At 43.1% G+C, this 17389-nt stretch overlaps 1 protein-coding gene across 1 annotated transcript in view; it reads right to left on the reverse strand.

Annotated features, from left to right (window-relative positions):
* LOC124992321 (uncharacterized) overlaps positions 1-17389 on the reverse strand; it is a 41725-nt gene that overhangs the window by 13896 nt on the left and 10440 nt on the right. Inside the window, 4 exon segments of the mRNA XM_047563009.1 lie at positions 938-1033; positions 11200-11345; positions 12363-12503; positions 14846-14994. Of these exon segments, the coding sequence (XP_047418965.1) occupies positions 938-1033; positions 11200-11345; positions 12363-12503; positions 14846-14994 (532 nt within the window).

Genomic DNA, 17389 nt, shown 5'->3' on the forward strand with positions numbered 1-17389 from the left:
AATTTATCAACACCCTGTCTCAAAATAAAATATAAAAATAAAAGTGCTGGGGATATAGCTGAGGGACCCAGCCAGTCACCCTTCCCTGCAAACGAATGGTACCAAAAAACCACTCCCCATGGGAGGGGGGCAAGAATGGAGGAAGGAGGGACTGTATAGAGGGAAAAGAGGGGTGGGATGGGTGGGGGGGGAGGAAAAAATGACAGAATAAATCGAACACCATTACCTTATGTAAATGTATGATTATGCAGATGGTATGCTGTTACTCCATGTACAAACAGAAACAAGATGTATCCCATTTGTTTACAATTAAAAAAAAACCACCCCCCAAAACAAAACAACAAGAAACAAAACAAAAACAAAACTTCATGACATAGTCTGAAACAGAACAGCACAGATTCAGGCTGGTCCCCACAAGAAGTTTCCTGAATTCTGTACACGACACACCCAGGATTATCTTGTGCTGGCTCTTTAGAAGTTCTCTCTGTTAACGTGGCACTGAGAAACCTGTGAGCCCAAAGCCCTCACGCTGACAGGCGGGGGTGTGGGTGTCAGGAATAGGATCCTGGTCCCTATGGAGTTGGTGACTTCTTCAAATTCCTTCAAAACCACTGAGTTTCTGGTTCTAAGTAACAACCATAGTGGAAAAGTCTCCAAGCTAGATTTATGAGGTCCTGCTGGCTGTTCCTTGCAAAGCTGTTCCCAAACCAGCCTAGGCCCTATCATTCCTTTTTGGAAAGTTCCACGTGCCAAAGATTAATTCCTCTGGTGGACGAGGTGAAGCCCTTCCTGTTGGTTTATATTGGGTCACAAGATATTGAGTCTTTTCTCCACTTGGGTTTTTCTCTGTGTGGGGTAGTAGTGGGCACACAGAGCCCAGGAGAGGGGAAGTGAGTTAGGAGAAGGGACTGGGAGGAATCTTTGAAATAGCAAATACCTTTTCTTCTCTTTTTCTTCTCTGAAGTAGTTTTCACTGCAACCGCTTCGGACGATTTTGCAGTTTGGTTCAAAGTTGATCTTGCTCGCTGGTCAGCTGGTTGAAGGGAAAAAAAAGAAGATTTAAAAACTGTGAGCTGTTCAGCTGAATGCTGTGCTACTATCCTGTGCGGGCTTCCTTCTCTGTGCTCCTTGGGTGGAGGTGTTCCTCACAGGAATCCGCCATCCCGCTGCCAAGGAAGACCATGTCCATCGGTCACCTTCTCCTTTCTCTCCTCAAAGCTTTGAGGTGAACATGCAACCAAGCTGGCCCAAGAACCACCTGCCAGGCCTCCTGTTAATGTCCTTACACTCCACAGCTCCCTCCAGAAAAACGGCTCCATATTCCTGGGACCGGGGAGAACACAGCATTCTGATGTTGTTGTTTTTACAAAAATATATTAAAATATTGTCCCTCTGGACTCATTCTGGGCTCTTCTTGGCCTTCCTCTTGCACCCCACGTGCACTGCATCAGGGAACTGCACCAGGCAGAATCCCAGCCTTTCCCGCTACTGACCCCACACTCCCTTGGGTAGAGGCGTCTCGCCGGCAGGACCACAGCCCTCAGCAGGTCTCCTGCCTGCTCCTCCTCACCCTGCAGACAGTCTGCCGCAGGTGAAGGCCTCCTCTCCTCTGCTCCTGCCCAGCTACGGGGCCCTTCTCTGGCCCCTGCAACCTGGACAAGTACCTGCTGCTCCTACAGGCAAGGCTTTCAGGTCTTGGGCAGGCTGCTCATCTGCTCTCCTCTTCAAGCTCCTCCATCACTGCTGTGCCCGTCCCCAGAGGCCACCTCTTCAAGGAGGCCACGCTGAACTGCCTACTTAAAACCACAGGCCATCCGTCTTCCTTCCCCGACTGCCAGGCCTTGCTCTTTTTCTTTTTACATGTCAATGATCACCTTCTGACAAACTACAACGTGGATATATTTGTTACACCTTTGAAAACTGCCTGAGTCCCCCCCTCCACACGCATGCGCACACCCATGCACGCGCAGACACAGGCTCAGGCACGCCTGGTTCCCAGCCCCCTCTGCCAGGGTGCGGATCTTTGTTTTGTACACCAACATATCCTAAGCACCTAGAGGAATATTTGAAGTGTGTCAGAACAAGCAATGAGCAGAGGAAGGTACGTCATTATGAAGATTGCATCCATATGTTATAACAAGGAATCAAGAAAACCAATTTGTCATTAGGTGGTGAGGCATTTGGGTTCCTTTGGTTGCTGGCAACAGAAAGTCATAGTGCCTGACTGGCAGGAAGAAGTTTCTGGGAGGCCTGGGAGTAGCTCATGCAGCAGGAGAGAGAACCAAACTTTTGGGTCTTAACAAAGCAGTGGTCTCCCCGAGCTCAGTGGTGGGGCACTTGCCTAGTACGCACCAGGAGCTGGATTCCTTCCTCAGCACAGGAAAAAAAAAAAAAACTTCTCTCATAACATCCTCGAGGATGTTACTTTGCAGACTTTTGTATTTGAAAGTCATTTTGAGGTTATCTTGTAAAACTCTTCTGTAATAAAAAAGCTACAGGTATAAATATTTAAAATTTTAAAATTTCTCGGGATCATATCCTCCTGTCTGTAAAGCATCAAAGATGATACAAAGTAATACAAATTTCTTTTGCAATTATTTTTTTTCTTCTGCAGTTATTAGTCAGCTTTTAGAACTACCCAATTGAGTAATACAACATGGGTATTTTCCACATTTTGATAAATCCTAATTAAGTGCAGAAATAAAATTTTATTGACTGCATCTCTCAGTGAAGCAAATGATGCTCTTTTGTTTGTTTTGTATTAACTTACATATTCATTGGAGAATAGTCTAGAATAACAGAGTTCAGTATCATTCTTTTTTTTTTTTTATTGTTGTTGTTCCAGTTTTACATGCTAACAGGTCTGTTTGCACGTGATGGGGACAGAGCAGGGTTGCCAGGCTCAGCTTCCCTCCCCCAACCCCTCCTGTCTCTTCCAAACTCTCATTCCATTGCAAGACACCCAGAAACTTTAAATGTCAGATAAACAAAGAATAATTATTTTATTATTTTTTAATAATTATTATAATTATTATAAGTATATCCCAAACATCCCATATGATGTTTGGGATATACTTATAATAAGTTATTTTTCACCTGTGTAATCCTAGAAAAGGTTGTATCTTAGCAGTGTTATTCAATTCTTTGAATTCTTGAATTATATACTAAACATTGCCTAGTAATCTGTCACAAACAAACATGATTTTTAATATCCTGTCAGCTGATAACTTGATGGGTCTTCCTGCAATTTCAGTAAAACAAATGTTGGAAACCACCAGGTGTGTAGAAAGGGGTTGTCCCTGAGTTATTTGAGTCAGTAATTTCTGTGATAGTTGCATTAATATTTTGAATTACCTCTTTGCTTTTGTATCCCAGAGCAAAACATTCTGCTAAGATACTGATTGGAAGAGATCTTTTGCAAAGTAGAGGAATGAGATGATTGTTACCAAGGATATGTTAATGACAGGCACATGATTCTCATGGAAGTTGAGGCCTGGACATTTCTTTTTCTTTTTTTTTTTTTTTCTGTGGGGGGGTGCTAGGGATCGAACCCAGGGACTTGTGCTTACAAGGCAAGCACTCTACCAACTGAGCTATCTCCCCAGCCCCTGGACATTTCTTTAAAAAAAAAAAAAAATCTAGCTGGGCAGTGTGGTACATGCCTATAATCCCAGCAACTTGGGAGGCTGAGGCTAAAAGCTCACAAGTTCAGGGACAGCCTCAACAACTTAGGGAGACCCTATCTCAAAATAAAAATAAAAAGGGCTGAGGGTGTATGTAGCCCAGGGGTAGAGTTCCTCTGGGTTCAATCCCCAGTACCCAACAAAAAAATAATAATAAAAAAATGAAATCCCTAGGCTACCATTATTAAACAAACAAACAACCATCCTCACCCCTTCCAGCATATCCTGGGAAAGTTTTCATGTACACTGTTCCAAGAGCAGCGTTATATAAGGACAGGGGCCAGGACAGCAACAGGCTCTGGCAGGATCTTGAAATGACAGGTAGTTACAGGTAGACACTGGGTTCCTCTGCTCAAGAATCCTATTTTAGGGTGGCGAAGTTCAGGTGGGTTCCATACCCATCCACAGCCAGGAAGGGCCAGCACCTCCACTGACCTCTCACTAAGGCAAACTCAGGACTGGTTAGTGGAGGAAGTTGGAGATGAAGCTGGATTGTTGGAGAACAATCCGTGCAATTGCTTTCCTGTTGACAGACCCAGGTAATCTAAGACAGTAGGATTTATAAAGCATCTTGTAGTTAAAAAGGACAAGGAATAAAGAACCCAAAAAAGTCAACACCAAAAAACAAAACAAAAACAAATACAAAAAAACAACAAATAACCCAATAAATAAATGGGTTAACTGAACAGACACTTCACAGAAGAAGAAATACATTTGAGGGAGGTCCAAGATGGTGACCTAGAGGGAGGCTGCGTTCCTTGTCACTCCATAACTCAGGTTTCAAGGAGAGGAAAATCTATTTCTCTGTGAGGCAGTCTTTGCTGCTTATCGATCCCCTGCTGTTTACCCCATTTGTCCACTGCGATCACCCACAGTCTGCAAGCATATCGACTACATTTTGAGTGTAGATTGCTCACTGTCAGGAGCCTATCATCCACCATTTGCCTGCCTCTTGCCAGTCCATTGCCTGCCTTTCATCTACCCACCACCCACTTCGGGAGGCTCACCTGCCAATCATTGGCCGGTACCCTGCAGACTGCCAGTGGACCGCCAGCTGCCTTCTGTTGCCTGGAAGTTCACTGTCACAGCACCCACAGGTTTGGTTACACGTGGATGCCACCATCTGAGACAAGAGCCAAGACCTGCAGGACCCCCTGGCCCAATCGACCCCACCCCACATGGACTCCATGCCTGTGCTGCAGCTCCCCATTTGCCAACACATTTGGAAGCCAGTGCAGCCATCTTGGATTGTCCTGGAAGCGGAAGATCCCATCTTTAGGTGGGGCAAATCCCATCCTGAGATGCCTGCTGGAGACCAGAAGCTCATTGTCAGGTACCTCTCATGCATCAGGCTACTGAAGACTGGGAGGTTTGAATAGTATACGACTGTTATAGTGTAGATTTTTTTTCTCCTTTTTGAAAATTTTTAAGTTTTAATTTAAAAATTTTTCTCACTCTCTCTCTTTTCCTTTTGTTTACCTGTTTCCTCAGAGTCTCTTTCTCCCTTTTCTCAGGCTAACAACCAACTTCTTTTGATTACACTTTCACCCTTCCTATGACCTTCTATATACTCTTTTCTTATCCCATTAACAGTTACATCCTATACCCCTCCCCATTCTCTTTGTCCTCCATTAGAAACTACAGACCTCATTGCAAATCTATTTGTTATACTGTAGATAATAATTGAACTCATCCCCTCTGTTTATTATGACAATATTGTTAACATCTTCATAGGGGCTATTTGGTTTAGGGTTGCATATTGTCTGTACTGAGCACTGCTAATATTGATCTCCCCTTTAAAGAAGAGATTTTGGAAACCTGCAGGGTCACTATAAGCCTATGTGGGGAAACTGCAATACCCCAGATCTGCACTGCTAGAAGGGAAAATACATGAACAACATGAAAAAACAAGGGAAGAAAGTGTTCCAAACAAACCAAGACTCTATAGAATCCAATGACAGCATGGTAGAAGAAATGTCAGAAAAGGACTTAAGATTATACATGATTAAGATGATTTGTGAAGCAAAGGATGAGATAAGAGAGCAAATGCAGGCAATGAATGATCACTCCAATAACCAGTTGAAAAGAGCAACTACAGGAAGCAAAAGATCATTTCAACCAAGAGACAGAGATTCTGAAAAATATATATAGAGAGAAATTCTTGAAATGAAGGAAAAAATAAACCAAATAAAAAACTCAATGGAAAGCATCACTAACAGACTAGACCACTTGGAAGACAGAACCTTAGACAATGAAGACAAAATAATCTTGAAAATGAAGTTGACCAGGGGCTGGGAATATAGCTCAGTTGGTAGAGTGCTTGCCTTGCAAGCACAAGGCCCTGGGTTCAATCCCCAGCACTGAAAAAAACAAACAAACAAACAAACAAATAAATAATAAAGTTGACCAAACAGAGAAGATGGTAAGAAATCATGAACAGAAACTTCAAGAACTATGGGACATCATGAAAAGACCAAATTTAAGAATTACTGGGATTGAGGAAGGCACAGAGATACAAACCAAAGAAGTGAACAAGCTGTTCAATGAAATAATATCAGAAAATTTTCCAAATCTGAAGAATGAAATGGAAAAGAGGCTTACAGAACACCAAATGCACACAATCACAACAGATCCACACCAAGGCACAATATAGTGAAAATGCCTAACATACAAAATAAAGATAGGATTTTGAAGGCTGTGAGAGAAAAGCATCAGATTACACATAGGGGGAAACCAATATGGATATCAGCAGATTTCTCAGCCCAGACCCTAAAAGCTAGAAGAGCCTGGGACAACATATTTCAAGCTCTGAAAGAACATGATTGCCAACCAAGAATCCTATACTCAGCAAAACTAACCTTCAGATTTGAAGACAAAATAAAATCCTTCCACAATAAACAAAAGTTAAAAGAATTTACAAATAGAAAGCTTGCGCTACAGAACATTCTCAGCAAAATATTCCATGAGGAGGAAATGTAAAACAACAGTGTAGGTCAGCAAAGGGAGGAACTACTTTAAAGGAAAAACCAATCAAAGGAAAAACCAAGTCAAGTTAAAAACCAAAAATAAGCCAAAATGACTGGGAATACAAATCATATCTTGATAATAATCCTGAACATTAATGGCCTAAACTCATTAATCAAAAGACATAGACTGGCAGATTGGATTAAAAAGAAAGATCCAACAATATGCTGCCTTCAAGAGACTCATCTCATAGAAAAAGACATCCACAGACTAAAGGTGAAAGGATGGGAAAAAAATATACTATGCTCATGGATTCAGTAAAAAAGTGGGGGTTTCCATCCTTATATCAGATAAAGTGGACTTTAAGCCAAGGTTAGTCAGAAGGGATAAACAAGGACATTTCATACTGTTTAAGGGAACCATAAATCAGGAAGACATAACAATTGTAAATATATATGCCCCAAACAACGGTGCATCCATGTACATCAAACAATCCTTCTCAATGCCAGGAATCAAACAGACCACAACACAATAATTTTGGGTGACTTTAACACACTGCTGTCACCATGGGATAGATCTTCCAAATAAAAACTAAACAAAGAAACCATAGAACTCAATAACACAATCAATGACCTAGACTTAACAGACACATATAGAATAGTCCATCCATCAATGAGCAAATAAATTTTCTTCTTGGCAGCACACGGATCCTTCCTTAAAATAGACCATATGTTATGCCAAAAAGCAGCCCTTAGTAAATGCAAAAAACAGAGATACTACCTTGTCGGGGTTTCGGCCGGACCCCTGGCCCTAGGTGTGGCAAGGCTAAGATGGCGCCTGGCAGTGAGCCAGAGCAGTTAACTTTTGCACAAACAACTGACATTATATTGAGGAAGTTCCAGGGATTGGCTAAGCTCCCTGATGGACAGTACAGGTCCACTATATGCCTGCCTTCGCTGCCTGTATCTGTTAATGCTCTCCCCTCGTGCGAAAATGCTGATTGGTTACAAGTACTGTATATATTGGAGTATAAGTTCCTCAAAGAGAGGAACAAAGGAAGAACTGGGAGGATGGGGGTGCGCGCAAAAAAGGGCCGAAAAGAACCAGGTGTCGTGTCTCTCTGCGGGCAGGGAGTGCGACACTACCTTGTATTCTATCAGATCATAATGGAATGAAATTAGAAACAAATGCCAAATAAAAAACAGAAACTACTCCAACACCTGGAGACTAAATAATATGCTATTGAATGAAGCATGGATAACAGAAAACATAAGGGAAGAGATAAAAAAAAATTCTTAGAGGTAAATGAGAATGATGATACAACATATCAAAATCTCTGGGACACTATGAAGGCAGTAGTAAGAGGAAAATTCATAGCATGGAACTCATTCAAGAAAAGAATAAAATGTCAATAACTAAATGACCTAACATTACATCTCAAAGCCCTAGAAAAAGAAGAACAGAATAACAGCAAAAGTAGTAGAAGACAGGAAATAATTAAAATCAAAGCTGAAATCAATGAAATTGAAACAAAAGAAACAATTCAAAAAATTGACAAAACAAAAAGTTGGTCCTTTGAAAAAGTAAACAAAATAGATAAACACTTAGCCACACTAATAAAGAAAAGGAGAGAGAAAACTCAGATAACTAAAATTTGTGATGGAAAGGGAAATATCAGGACAGACACAATTAGAAATACATAACATAATTAGAAGCTACTTTGAAAGTCTATACTCCAACAAAATAGAAAATCTCAAAGACATCGATAAATTTCGAGAGACATATGATCCTCCCAAACTGAACCAGGAGGATGTACACAATTTAAACAGATCAATTTCAAGCAATGAAATAGAAGAAGCCATCAAAAGCCTACCAACCAAGAAAAGTCCGGGACTAGACAGGTTCTCAACTGAGTTCTACAAGACCTTCCAAGAAGAACTTATACCAATACTCCTCAAAGCATTCCATGAAATAGAAAAGGAGGGAACCCTTCCAAATTCATTCTATGAAGCTAGTATCACTCTGATACCAAAACTAGACAAAGACACATAAAGGAAAGAAAATTTCAGAACAATATCTCTGATGAATATAGATGCAAAGATCCTTAACAAAATGCTGGCAAATCCCATACAAAAACATATTAAGAAGATAGTGCACCTGATCAAGCAGGGTTCATCCCTGAGATGCAAGGTTGGTTCAACATCCAGAAATCAATAAATTTAATTCATCACATTGATAGACTTAAGGTTAAGAATCATATGATTATTTCAACAGATTCAGAGAAAGTGTTTGATAAAATACAATACCCCTTCATGCTCAAAACACTAGAAAAAATAGGGATAGTAGGAACATTCCTCAACATTGTAAAGGCTATTTATGCTAAGTCCATGGCCAACATCATTCTTAATGGAGAAACACTGAAACCATTCCCTTTAAGAACTGGAACAAGACAGGGATGCCCTCTTTCACCACTTCTATTCAACATTATGCTTGAAATACTAGCCAGAGCAATTAGACAGACCAAAGAAATTAAAGGGATACGAATACGGAAAGAAGAACTCCAACTGTCACTATTTGCTGATGACATGATTCTATATTTAGAGGATCCAAAAAACTGTACCAGAAAACTTCTAGACCTAATAAATGTATTTAGAAAAATAGAAGGATATAAAATCAACACACATAAACCTAATGCATTTTTATTCATTTTATTCATGAATCACCTGAAAGAGGAATGAGGAAAACAACTCTTCGCAACAGCCTCAAAAAAAAAAAAAAAAAAAAAAACAACTTGGGAATCAATCTAACAAAAGAGGTGAGAGACTGCTACAATAAAAACTACAGAACATTAAAGAAAGAAATTGAAGAAGACCTTAGATGATGGAAAGATCTCCCGTGTTCTTGGATAGAGAGAATTAATATTGTCAAAATGGCTGTACTTCCAAAGGTGCTATACAGATTTAATGCAATTCCAATTAAAATTCCAATGACATTCCTCATTGAAATAGAGAAAGCAATCATGAAGAACAAAAGACCCAGAATAGCCAAAGCAATCCTGGGCAGGAAGAGTGATGCAGGAGGTATTACAATACCAGATCTTAAACTATACTACAGAGCAATAGTAACAAAAACATCATGATATTGGCACCAACCAATTATGACCATTATGGGATAGTTATCCTTATGTTCATTTTGCAACTGAAAAGGCTGACGTTAGATTGATTACAAAACTTGTTCAAAGACATGCAGAGATTTGAAGCCAGGGCTCTGTGCTCTTAACCATTTGCTACAGTTTGCTGTGACCAATTATTAAAAGTTGTTAACTTTAAAGTGTGTCATGAATATGCATCCTTAGGATCTATTCAGACAAATGAAAAGCCATTTAGAGGGGAGTAAACAGCTATTGTTCTCGTCAGTCCTGCCTCTGGCTTCCTCATGTGCCTGGGGATGGTTACTCCCTCCTTATGAGATGCTGGCAGGGCTGCTGAGCACAGAGCCCTGTCCTCTGCGTCAGAAGGGTGTCTGAGTGTGTAATCCATCAGTCCTGGCCCATAGCTCACTACCCCTACACAGAGATTGGTTCAGCAGGCAAGTATGTGACCCAAAGAGGCCAGTTAGAACCTTCTTATGGGATTCGACACATAGTCATTGGAAGAGAGAGTCTGTGCCTTTGGGTTGATTAGGAATCTCCGTTGCAGAGCCCTGGGGCTGCTGGCAGGCACACCACTGTCCTTTCTGCTTGGAGAAAGCCCAGCTGCCTAGGAGAGAAGGCCAATCCTCCAAGGGAACCAGAGTCAGGGGTGGCAAACTCAAGAGCTCCTGATGACATGGTTTAAAGCCCCTGATTCAGCCACTATGAGGTCCCCAGTACCCATGAACATCCCAATTATGTGAACCAATAAACCCCTGTTGCTCTTTAATCCTGTTGGGTTGCTTTCACGTTGAACTTGAAAAGTCTGATTAACATACTGTATTAGTTTCCTGTTGCTGCAGTAACAAGTGACCACAAATGAAGTGGCTTAAAATAATACAAGTTTAGTTCATTGTACATTCTGGAGGTCAGAAGCTGAAATAGATCTTATAGGTTAAAAAAAAAAAAGTGTCAGCAGAGATACATTCCTGGAGACTCTGGGGAAAATGAGTTTCCTTGTCTCCTTCAGCTTCTGGATAAGCCTACATTCCTCTGCTGCCGACCCCTTCCTCCTATCACTCCAACCTCTGCTTCTGTTGTCACAGCGTCTCTGACTCTGACCCTCCTGCCTGCCTTTTATAAAGACCCTGGTGATTACATTGTCCCCACCAGGGTGTGCAGGCTGATCTCCCCAACTCAAAATCCAGAACTTAATCACATCTGCAGAGTCTCTTCCCATATGAGGTTTACAGACCCTGAAAATTAGGACAGATATTTTGGGGGGCCAGTAGTGTGTCTTCCACACATTGATAGAAGAAGAATCTCCACTGACCACTAAGAAGGTCACTTTTAATCACAAAGCAATTTCCTCCTTCCAGGTGGCCCCAGAAGGAGCATAGGGCCAAGTGTCCCAGTGCTTACTCTGGAGCGGCTGAGGGGGATTCCCGGTGTCTGGTGAGGCGGTGGCCGGCTGGTCTCGTCCCTGCGTCTCTGCGTACTCCGCCATGGGTCTGAGCAGAGCCAGAGCTCCGGAACACTGCAAGTGGTTACCTTCAAGGTGTAGCTCACTGGGGAAGAGGGCGAAACAACCCTCACCGGGTGTTAGTTCCACTTCCTCAAATTAGGACTTAAGGTCTTCATCTGATACCTACAGATCCACGTGCATAGCAGCATGATCCATAACAGTCCAACTACGGAACCAGCCTAGGTATCTCTCAATAGTTTAATGGACAAAGAAAATGTGGTATATATACACAAGGGAGTTTTATTCAGCCAGAAAGAAGAATGAAATTATATCATTTGCAATCTTGGGAGGCTGAGGCAGGAGGATCCCAAGTTCAAAGCCAGTCTCAGTAAAAACGAGGTGCTAAGCAACTCAGTGAGACCCTGTCTCTAAATAAAGTACAAAATAGGGCTGGGGATGTGGCTCAGTGGTCCAGTGCCCCTGAGTTCAATCCCTGGTACCCACCCCCCACCAAAAAAAAAAAAAAAAAAAAAAAAAGAAATCATATCATTTGCAGGAAAATGGATGGAACTTGAGAGCATTATGTCAGGCAAAATAAACAAAACTCGAAAGGTCAAGGGTTGTATGTTTTCTCTCCTATGTGGAAGCTAGAGAGGAAAAGGAAAATAATGGTGGAGGGATCTCATGAAAATCAAAGAGAGACCAGTAAAGTAGAGGAAGGGGATTAGGGGAACGGAGGAGGGGAGGGAAAGAAAAGGTATTGGGGAGAGACAATGACCAAATTGCATTGTTAAATTGTGTGCACGTACAAGTTTATAACAACGAATCTCCCTATCGAGTATAATTTTAATGCACCAATAAAATATAGAGAAAGATCTTCAGCTGGTAAAATAACATGCCTAGCCATAAAATGATCAATGAGTAGATCATAGGGAATAAAAAATAGGCCATGTCACGAACAGATCTAGTGGCTGTGTCAGCATGCACCTTTGATGCCCAGACTTAGTGAAAGGATCTTTCTCTTCTATCAGGAAACCCAAACAAAAATAACTGTCACGATGGGTTGCCTGACTGAAGAGAAAACGTCGCCAAGCGAGCGGGGAGGAGGGGACATTCTCACCATATGGCACTCTGGCTGGCGAGGGAGCCCAGCCGCCGCCCGCTCTGGGGCCCCAGCCCACAGTAACGCAGACTGAGGCTGCGAAGCCTGGGGTGCTTCTCCAGGCCGGAGAAAATACTCTCCATTTCTTCATTTCCAAATCTACAGGGAAACAAGAGGATCAAGTTAGTGACTTTTAAACTGGTGTGGCCGACTGCACTGCTAATTTTAAAGCTGTCCCCAGGGCAGTGAGAGGCATTTCTTCTGACCCCCAGCTTGGGTTTCCAGAGCCAGGGCTGGCTGTGGGGAGGTCAGCCCAGGGGTGGACTGAAGGGGACCAGAAGTCTGACTGCTGAGCACAGGGAGCCTAGGATGGTTTGACGGGCCCATTCCAGGGAACAGATGGAGAACAAGCTCCCAGCCTTGAGGTCGGCACTGTGGACATGGGGGAGGAGGCCAGGCTGGCAGAGTGGCAGGAATCTGAGAAAACCCCGGCAGCACCAAGACCCTGTAGGGAGGGGCCTTCTCAGGTATGTCCTGAGCAGCTTCAGGAAAGTTCGACATCTCATTCTCCAATCCTGGCTCTGTGCTCTCCGGCCTGGGACTGCACAGTCTTTAGTTTGCTGAGTGAAATCGCATGCGTCTTCCACACCCTTCTTGGGAAGGGATTGGCAACATTTATGGATCAGGAAACTGAGGTTCAACGAGGTACAGTGACATCTTTAAGGAATCTGCGATGTCAAGGCTTGAACTTTAAGATGAAGTGGATAATATTACCAGAAATAACTTTTAAAATGTATTAGCTCGTTAACAAGTGATTACGGAGGGATGGGACGTGCGGGGACCCAGGTAGATGGGGACGAGTCATGCAGAAGGAGGAAGGGCATCTTGCTTGGCGTGCTCACAAGCGCGTGAGGGAAGACGAGAGAAAATTCTTCACCCAGAAGCCGCTGACCTGCAACTTCTGTTGAGGTCCAAGGGGGCGCTTTCCAGTCACCGGACCCTGACAACCCTAGATTTCTATGCCTTGGCAGCGTAGGTAAGTTAACTGACAGTGAAGGCAACCTGATTCTGAGGATGGGCATTTCTTCTTCTCTCTTTCCACCAGCACGGGGTCCCTCCCAGGACCTGGGGCTTAGTGGGGTCTCTTAGCAGTGGGGTTGGTTCTTCCCAGCAGAGTGTGAGAAATCAGGGGGACTCCCAAGCAGAGCCTGCATTTGCTGTAGGGTGTCCTGAGGCCCCTGGCCTTCTGCTGCCCTGGGCCAGGAGACCCTGCCTAATGTTCCTGCAGGATCTTGGAGAACCTCCACGGAGAATTCCCTCTGCCTAGTGTTAAAATTTTTATTTATTTTCATTTTTTTAGTTGTAGATGGACACAATACCTTTATTTAATCTATTTATTATTTTTGTGTGGTGCTGAGGATTGAACCCAGTGCCTCACATGTGCTAAGCAAGCACTCTACCACTGAGCTACAACCCCAGCCCTTCTGCCTAATTTTGTGGATGGACTTGTTTGGTATCACCATGACCCTGACAGGACCCTGGCTCTTTATGGGACTTTGTGTCTGTGATACCACTTCTCAGAAAGGAATCATTTCTTTCACCTCATGACTCACTGGTGTTTTGGGTACAAGACAGCATCTGGCTACATGGGAAGAATCACAGACTCCTAGACTCCTAAAGTGGGAATCATCTCAATAGAATCAGAAAGTTTCCATATGAGCAGTCTGGAATTGTTTGTGGATGGTAAATAATGGAGCCCAGGAAATTCAGTGCCCTGATCAGAGGTGCACTCTGATTCAGGCTATCTGGATTCACAGCAAGGCTCCATCCCTAAGCTCTGAATGACCTTGAACAAGTCTTCCCTCGTCTCTAGTCTAGGGATAGAAATCCCATAGGTCATTGGGAGGATAAGTAAGCTAATCCCTGAAGATGCCTGGCACACAGTAAGCACTCAATAACTGTCTGCTGGCATTATTATTATTATTATTATTATTATTATTATTATTCCCCAGACCTGCCCCTGACGTGCTTGGCACCCCAGCTCTCTGAAGAACATCTCTGCTCCTCCCTGGCACCTCACCTTTCTCCCCAGCTCCTCTCCTGGTCAACACTAACCCCTCACCTAAGGAACTGTGGTTTCCCTCACTGAAGTACCACGAAACCTGTATACAGACACGACTTTCCACGTTGCATTCTGCAGAATCAAGAGCCTGTCCTTTCTCACTGTACTGAAGACTTGTATGGATGGCAGTGTTGCCTATGGTCCTCAGCAAGGGGCACAGTGTCTTCTATAAGTTGGCCTTCGACAGATATTTGTGGAAGGAACAAATGAGTAGAAGACACTCTTTTGAGAACCCTGACGTTTACTCAGGCACATCTACTCTGGAGGTTTTAGAGGGTCCTTCTTCAGCCATGCCTTGCTGAGGCACAGGAACCCGGGTGTGGCCATCCCTGGCTGCTGCCTCCCAGGCTGCCTGAGGAACTCCACATTCCAGCCTTACCTGCAGTAATCGAGGACAAGAGAACGCAAACAGCTGGACTGCAGAGCCTTCCCGAGTCGCCCCAGGGACCAGGGATCCATCTTGCAATCGATGATTTCCAAGGTGGTAAATGGACAGGTGGCCCGCCCCTTCGACTCCAGAAACAAAGCCTAACAGGGCAGGTTTAAAACATGCCACTTAACCATGACAGATGCACTGTGCTCTCATGTGCTGCTCACATCAATGGCATTCATTACCTCAACATTTTTGCCTTGAAGATAATCTTTAATAAACCACAGGGCATGAAAAATCAAACGGTATCCCTTGAAAATAAAGATTCGTTGAAGAATTATACGAAAAACGCTAAGCTTTATGATGAGAGGAGATATAATTTAGGATTTCATTTTTGATGTTATTCGGGGCTGAATTATGTACCCCCCCCCCTTCAGATGTGAAGTTCAACGCCCAGTACCTCAGAACATGATTGTTTTTGGAGATGGAGTGTTTGAGAGGTAATTAAGTTAAAATGAGATCAGGAGGTAAGCCCTAACCCAATATGACTAATGCCCTTATAACAGGAGGAAATCTGGACACAGATGTCCACAGCGAAGACCATGTGAAGACTTAGGAATAAGAGATCAACTGCAAGCTCTCTTCCTGGCCATCACGAACTGAGCAGCTTTCCTCCACCACACCCTTCTGCCATGATGTTCTGCCCTACCTTGGGCCCAGAGTTATGGAGTCGGCCAACCACGGACTAAGCTGTGAACCAAAATAAACTTTTCTCCTTTAAGTTGTTCTTGTTGGGTTCTTGTTAGTCTCAGGAAACCATCTCTGCCAATACCTCAGTCTCAGGCTCGCACCTCCAGAAGTGTGAGATACAACCTTCTGTGGCTTAAGCCACCCAGCCTATAATACTCTGTTAGGATGACCCCAGCAGACTAAGATGCTGCCTTTCTAATTAACAAATGTATCCTCCTGTGGTTGTGTGTTTTAAAGTGGAGAGACACAGCTATGCTGCTCTTATCATTCAAGAGACACATTAGAATAAGTTACTTGTCACTCATAGTCATGATGTTCTCAGGGTGTGAAGGTCCACTCAGAACCCCACTGCAAATTCAGCGTCTGGATGCTTTTATAGCTGAAGCACCTGGACTGAGGACAGCACGTGAGCGCTCAGGGTGCCCTCCCACCCCATCTGCCTGTTTCCTGAGCACAGGGGTCTATGGAAAGGCCATTTCTTTGAATAACAGAGGATATAAGTGACAGTTAAATCCCCACCTAACTGAAAGGGGAGGCTATTTAAAACTGCAAATTATGAGAATGCCACTTTTCGGCAATTAGAACCACCACAGGCTAAGGATTCCTTTGGCTTAGAATTTAAGCCTAGAAGAGGCCTTGGTGGGATTTGGAAGATTTAGGGGTTTTGAGGTAATGACATGTTGGTTGTACATAGGATTCCAAATTATACCTTGGCTGGGTATAAAAAGGCCCTTGTAACCTTAACTACAGGGCCGGTGCCTGAGGCCTGTGTAATGAGAGATGCCAGTTTGACTGCTGGATTGGATTTCTCCAGCTGTGTTTGACAGAGGAGCCCATGTGGCACATCAGTGCCTGTGTTAACACTGGTCTGGGCTAAACAGGCTCTTGACCAGGTTCCAACACTCCCAACCAGAGGTTGGTGATGTCACATGCTGGGCACCAGCACTGTTGTAAGAAACAGTCCTCTAACCCAGACCCCTGAGCAAGCTCCAGAGGTGCGAGAGGGCCACATTTTAATGATCTGTGAAAGATCACTTCATACATGCGTGGACAACATTCTGTTTTGGGTTTCACTAACTGACTCTTGGAATAAAAGCAACTAAAAATGCTGGTTACAGATTTAAGATATCTTTTCAAAATTTATTTTTCTAACCACGACAAAATACACATAAATAACACTTGACATTGTGATCATCTTAGAGTCGAGTTCAGGGGCATCGGGTGTGTTCACGTTAGACTGCGACCATCACCCCTGTCCATCCCCAGAACTCCTTTCATCTTGCAAACCTGAAACTGTAACAGATAAGCAATACCTCCCAGTCCCCTCTCCACCCAATCCCTGCCCCTGCTCTATATTCTGTCTATGAATTTGACTACTCTAGCTGCCTTGTGTAAGTGGAATCATACCATACTTGTCCTTTTGTGACTGGCTCATATCACTTAAACTAATGTCCTCAAAGTTTATTCCATGCTGTAGGAAGACTTCCAGTTTCTCTCCATCCTTGCCAACACTTATTGTTGTCTGCTTTCTTGATAGTAGTTTTCCTAATGGGTGTGAGGTGGTAGGTCGTTACAGTTTTTATTTGCATTCCTTAGTGATTAGTGATGCTGAATATCTTTTCATGTGTAATTGGTCATATGGCTTCTTTGAAGAATCTATTCAAGAATCAATTCCTTCCTCTTTAAATCTGCACCATATTCCATTGTATATTTTGCTTGTTTATTCGTCTGTCAAGGGTACTTGGGTTGCTTCTACCTTTGACTATTGCAAAATAATACTGTCATGAATATGGATTTTCAAAT

Source organism: Sciurus carolinensis, chromosome 9 (genome assembly GCF_902686445.1).
Source record: "Sciurus carolinensis chromosome 9, mSciCar1.2, whole genome shotgun sequence".
In the NCBI taxonomy this organism is placed as follows: Eukaryota; Metazoa; Chordata; class Mammalia; order Rodentia; family Sciuridae; genus Sciurus; species Sciurus carolinensis.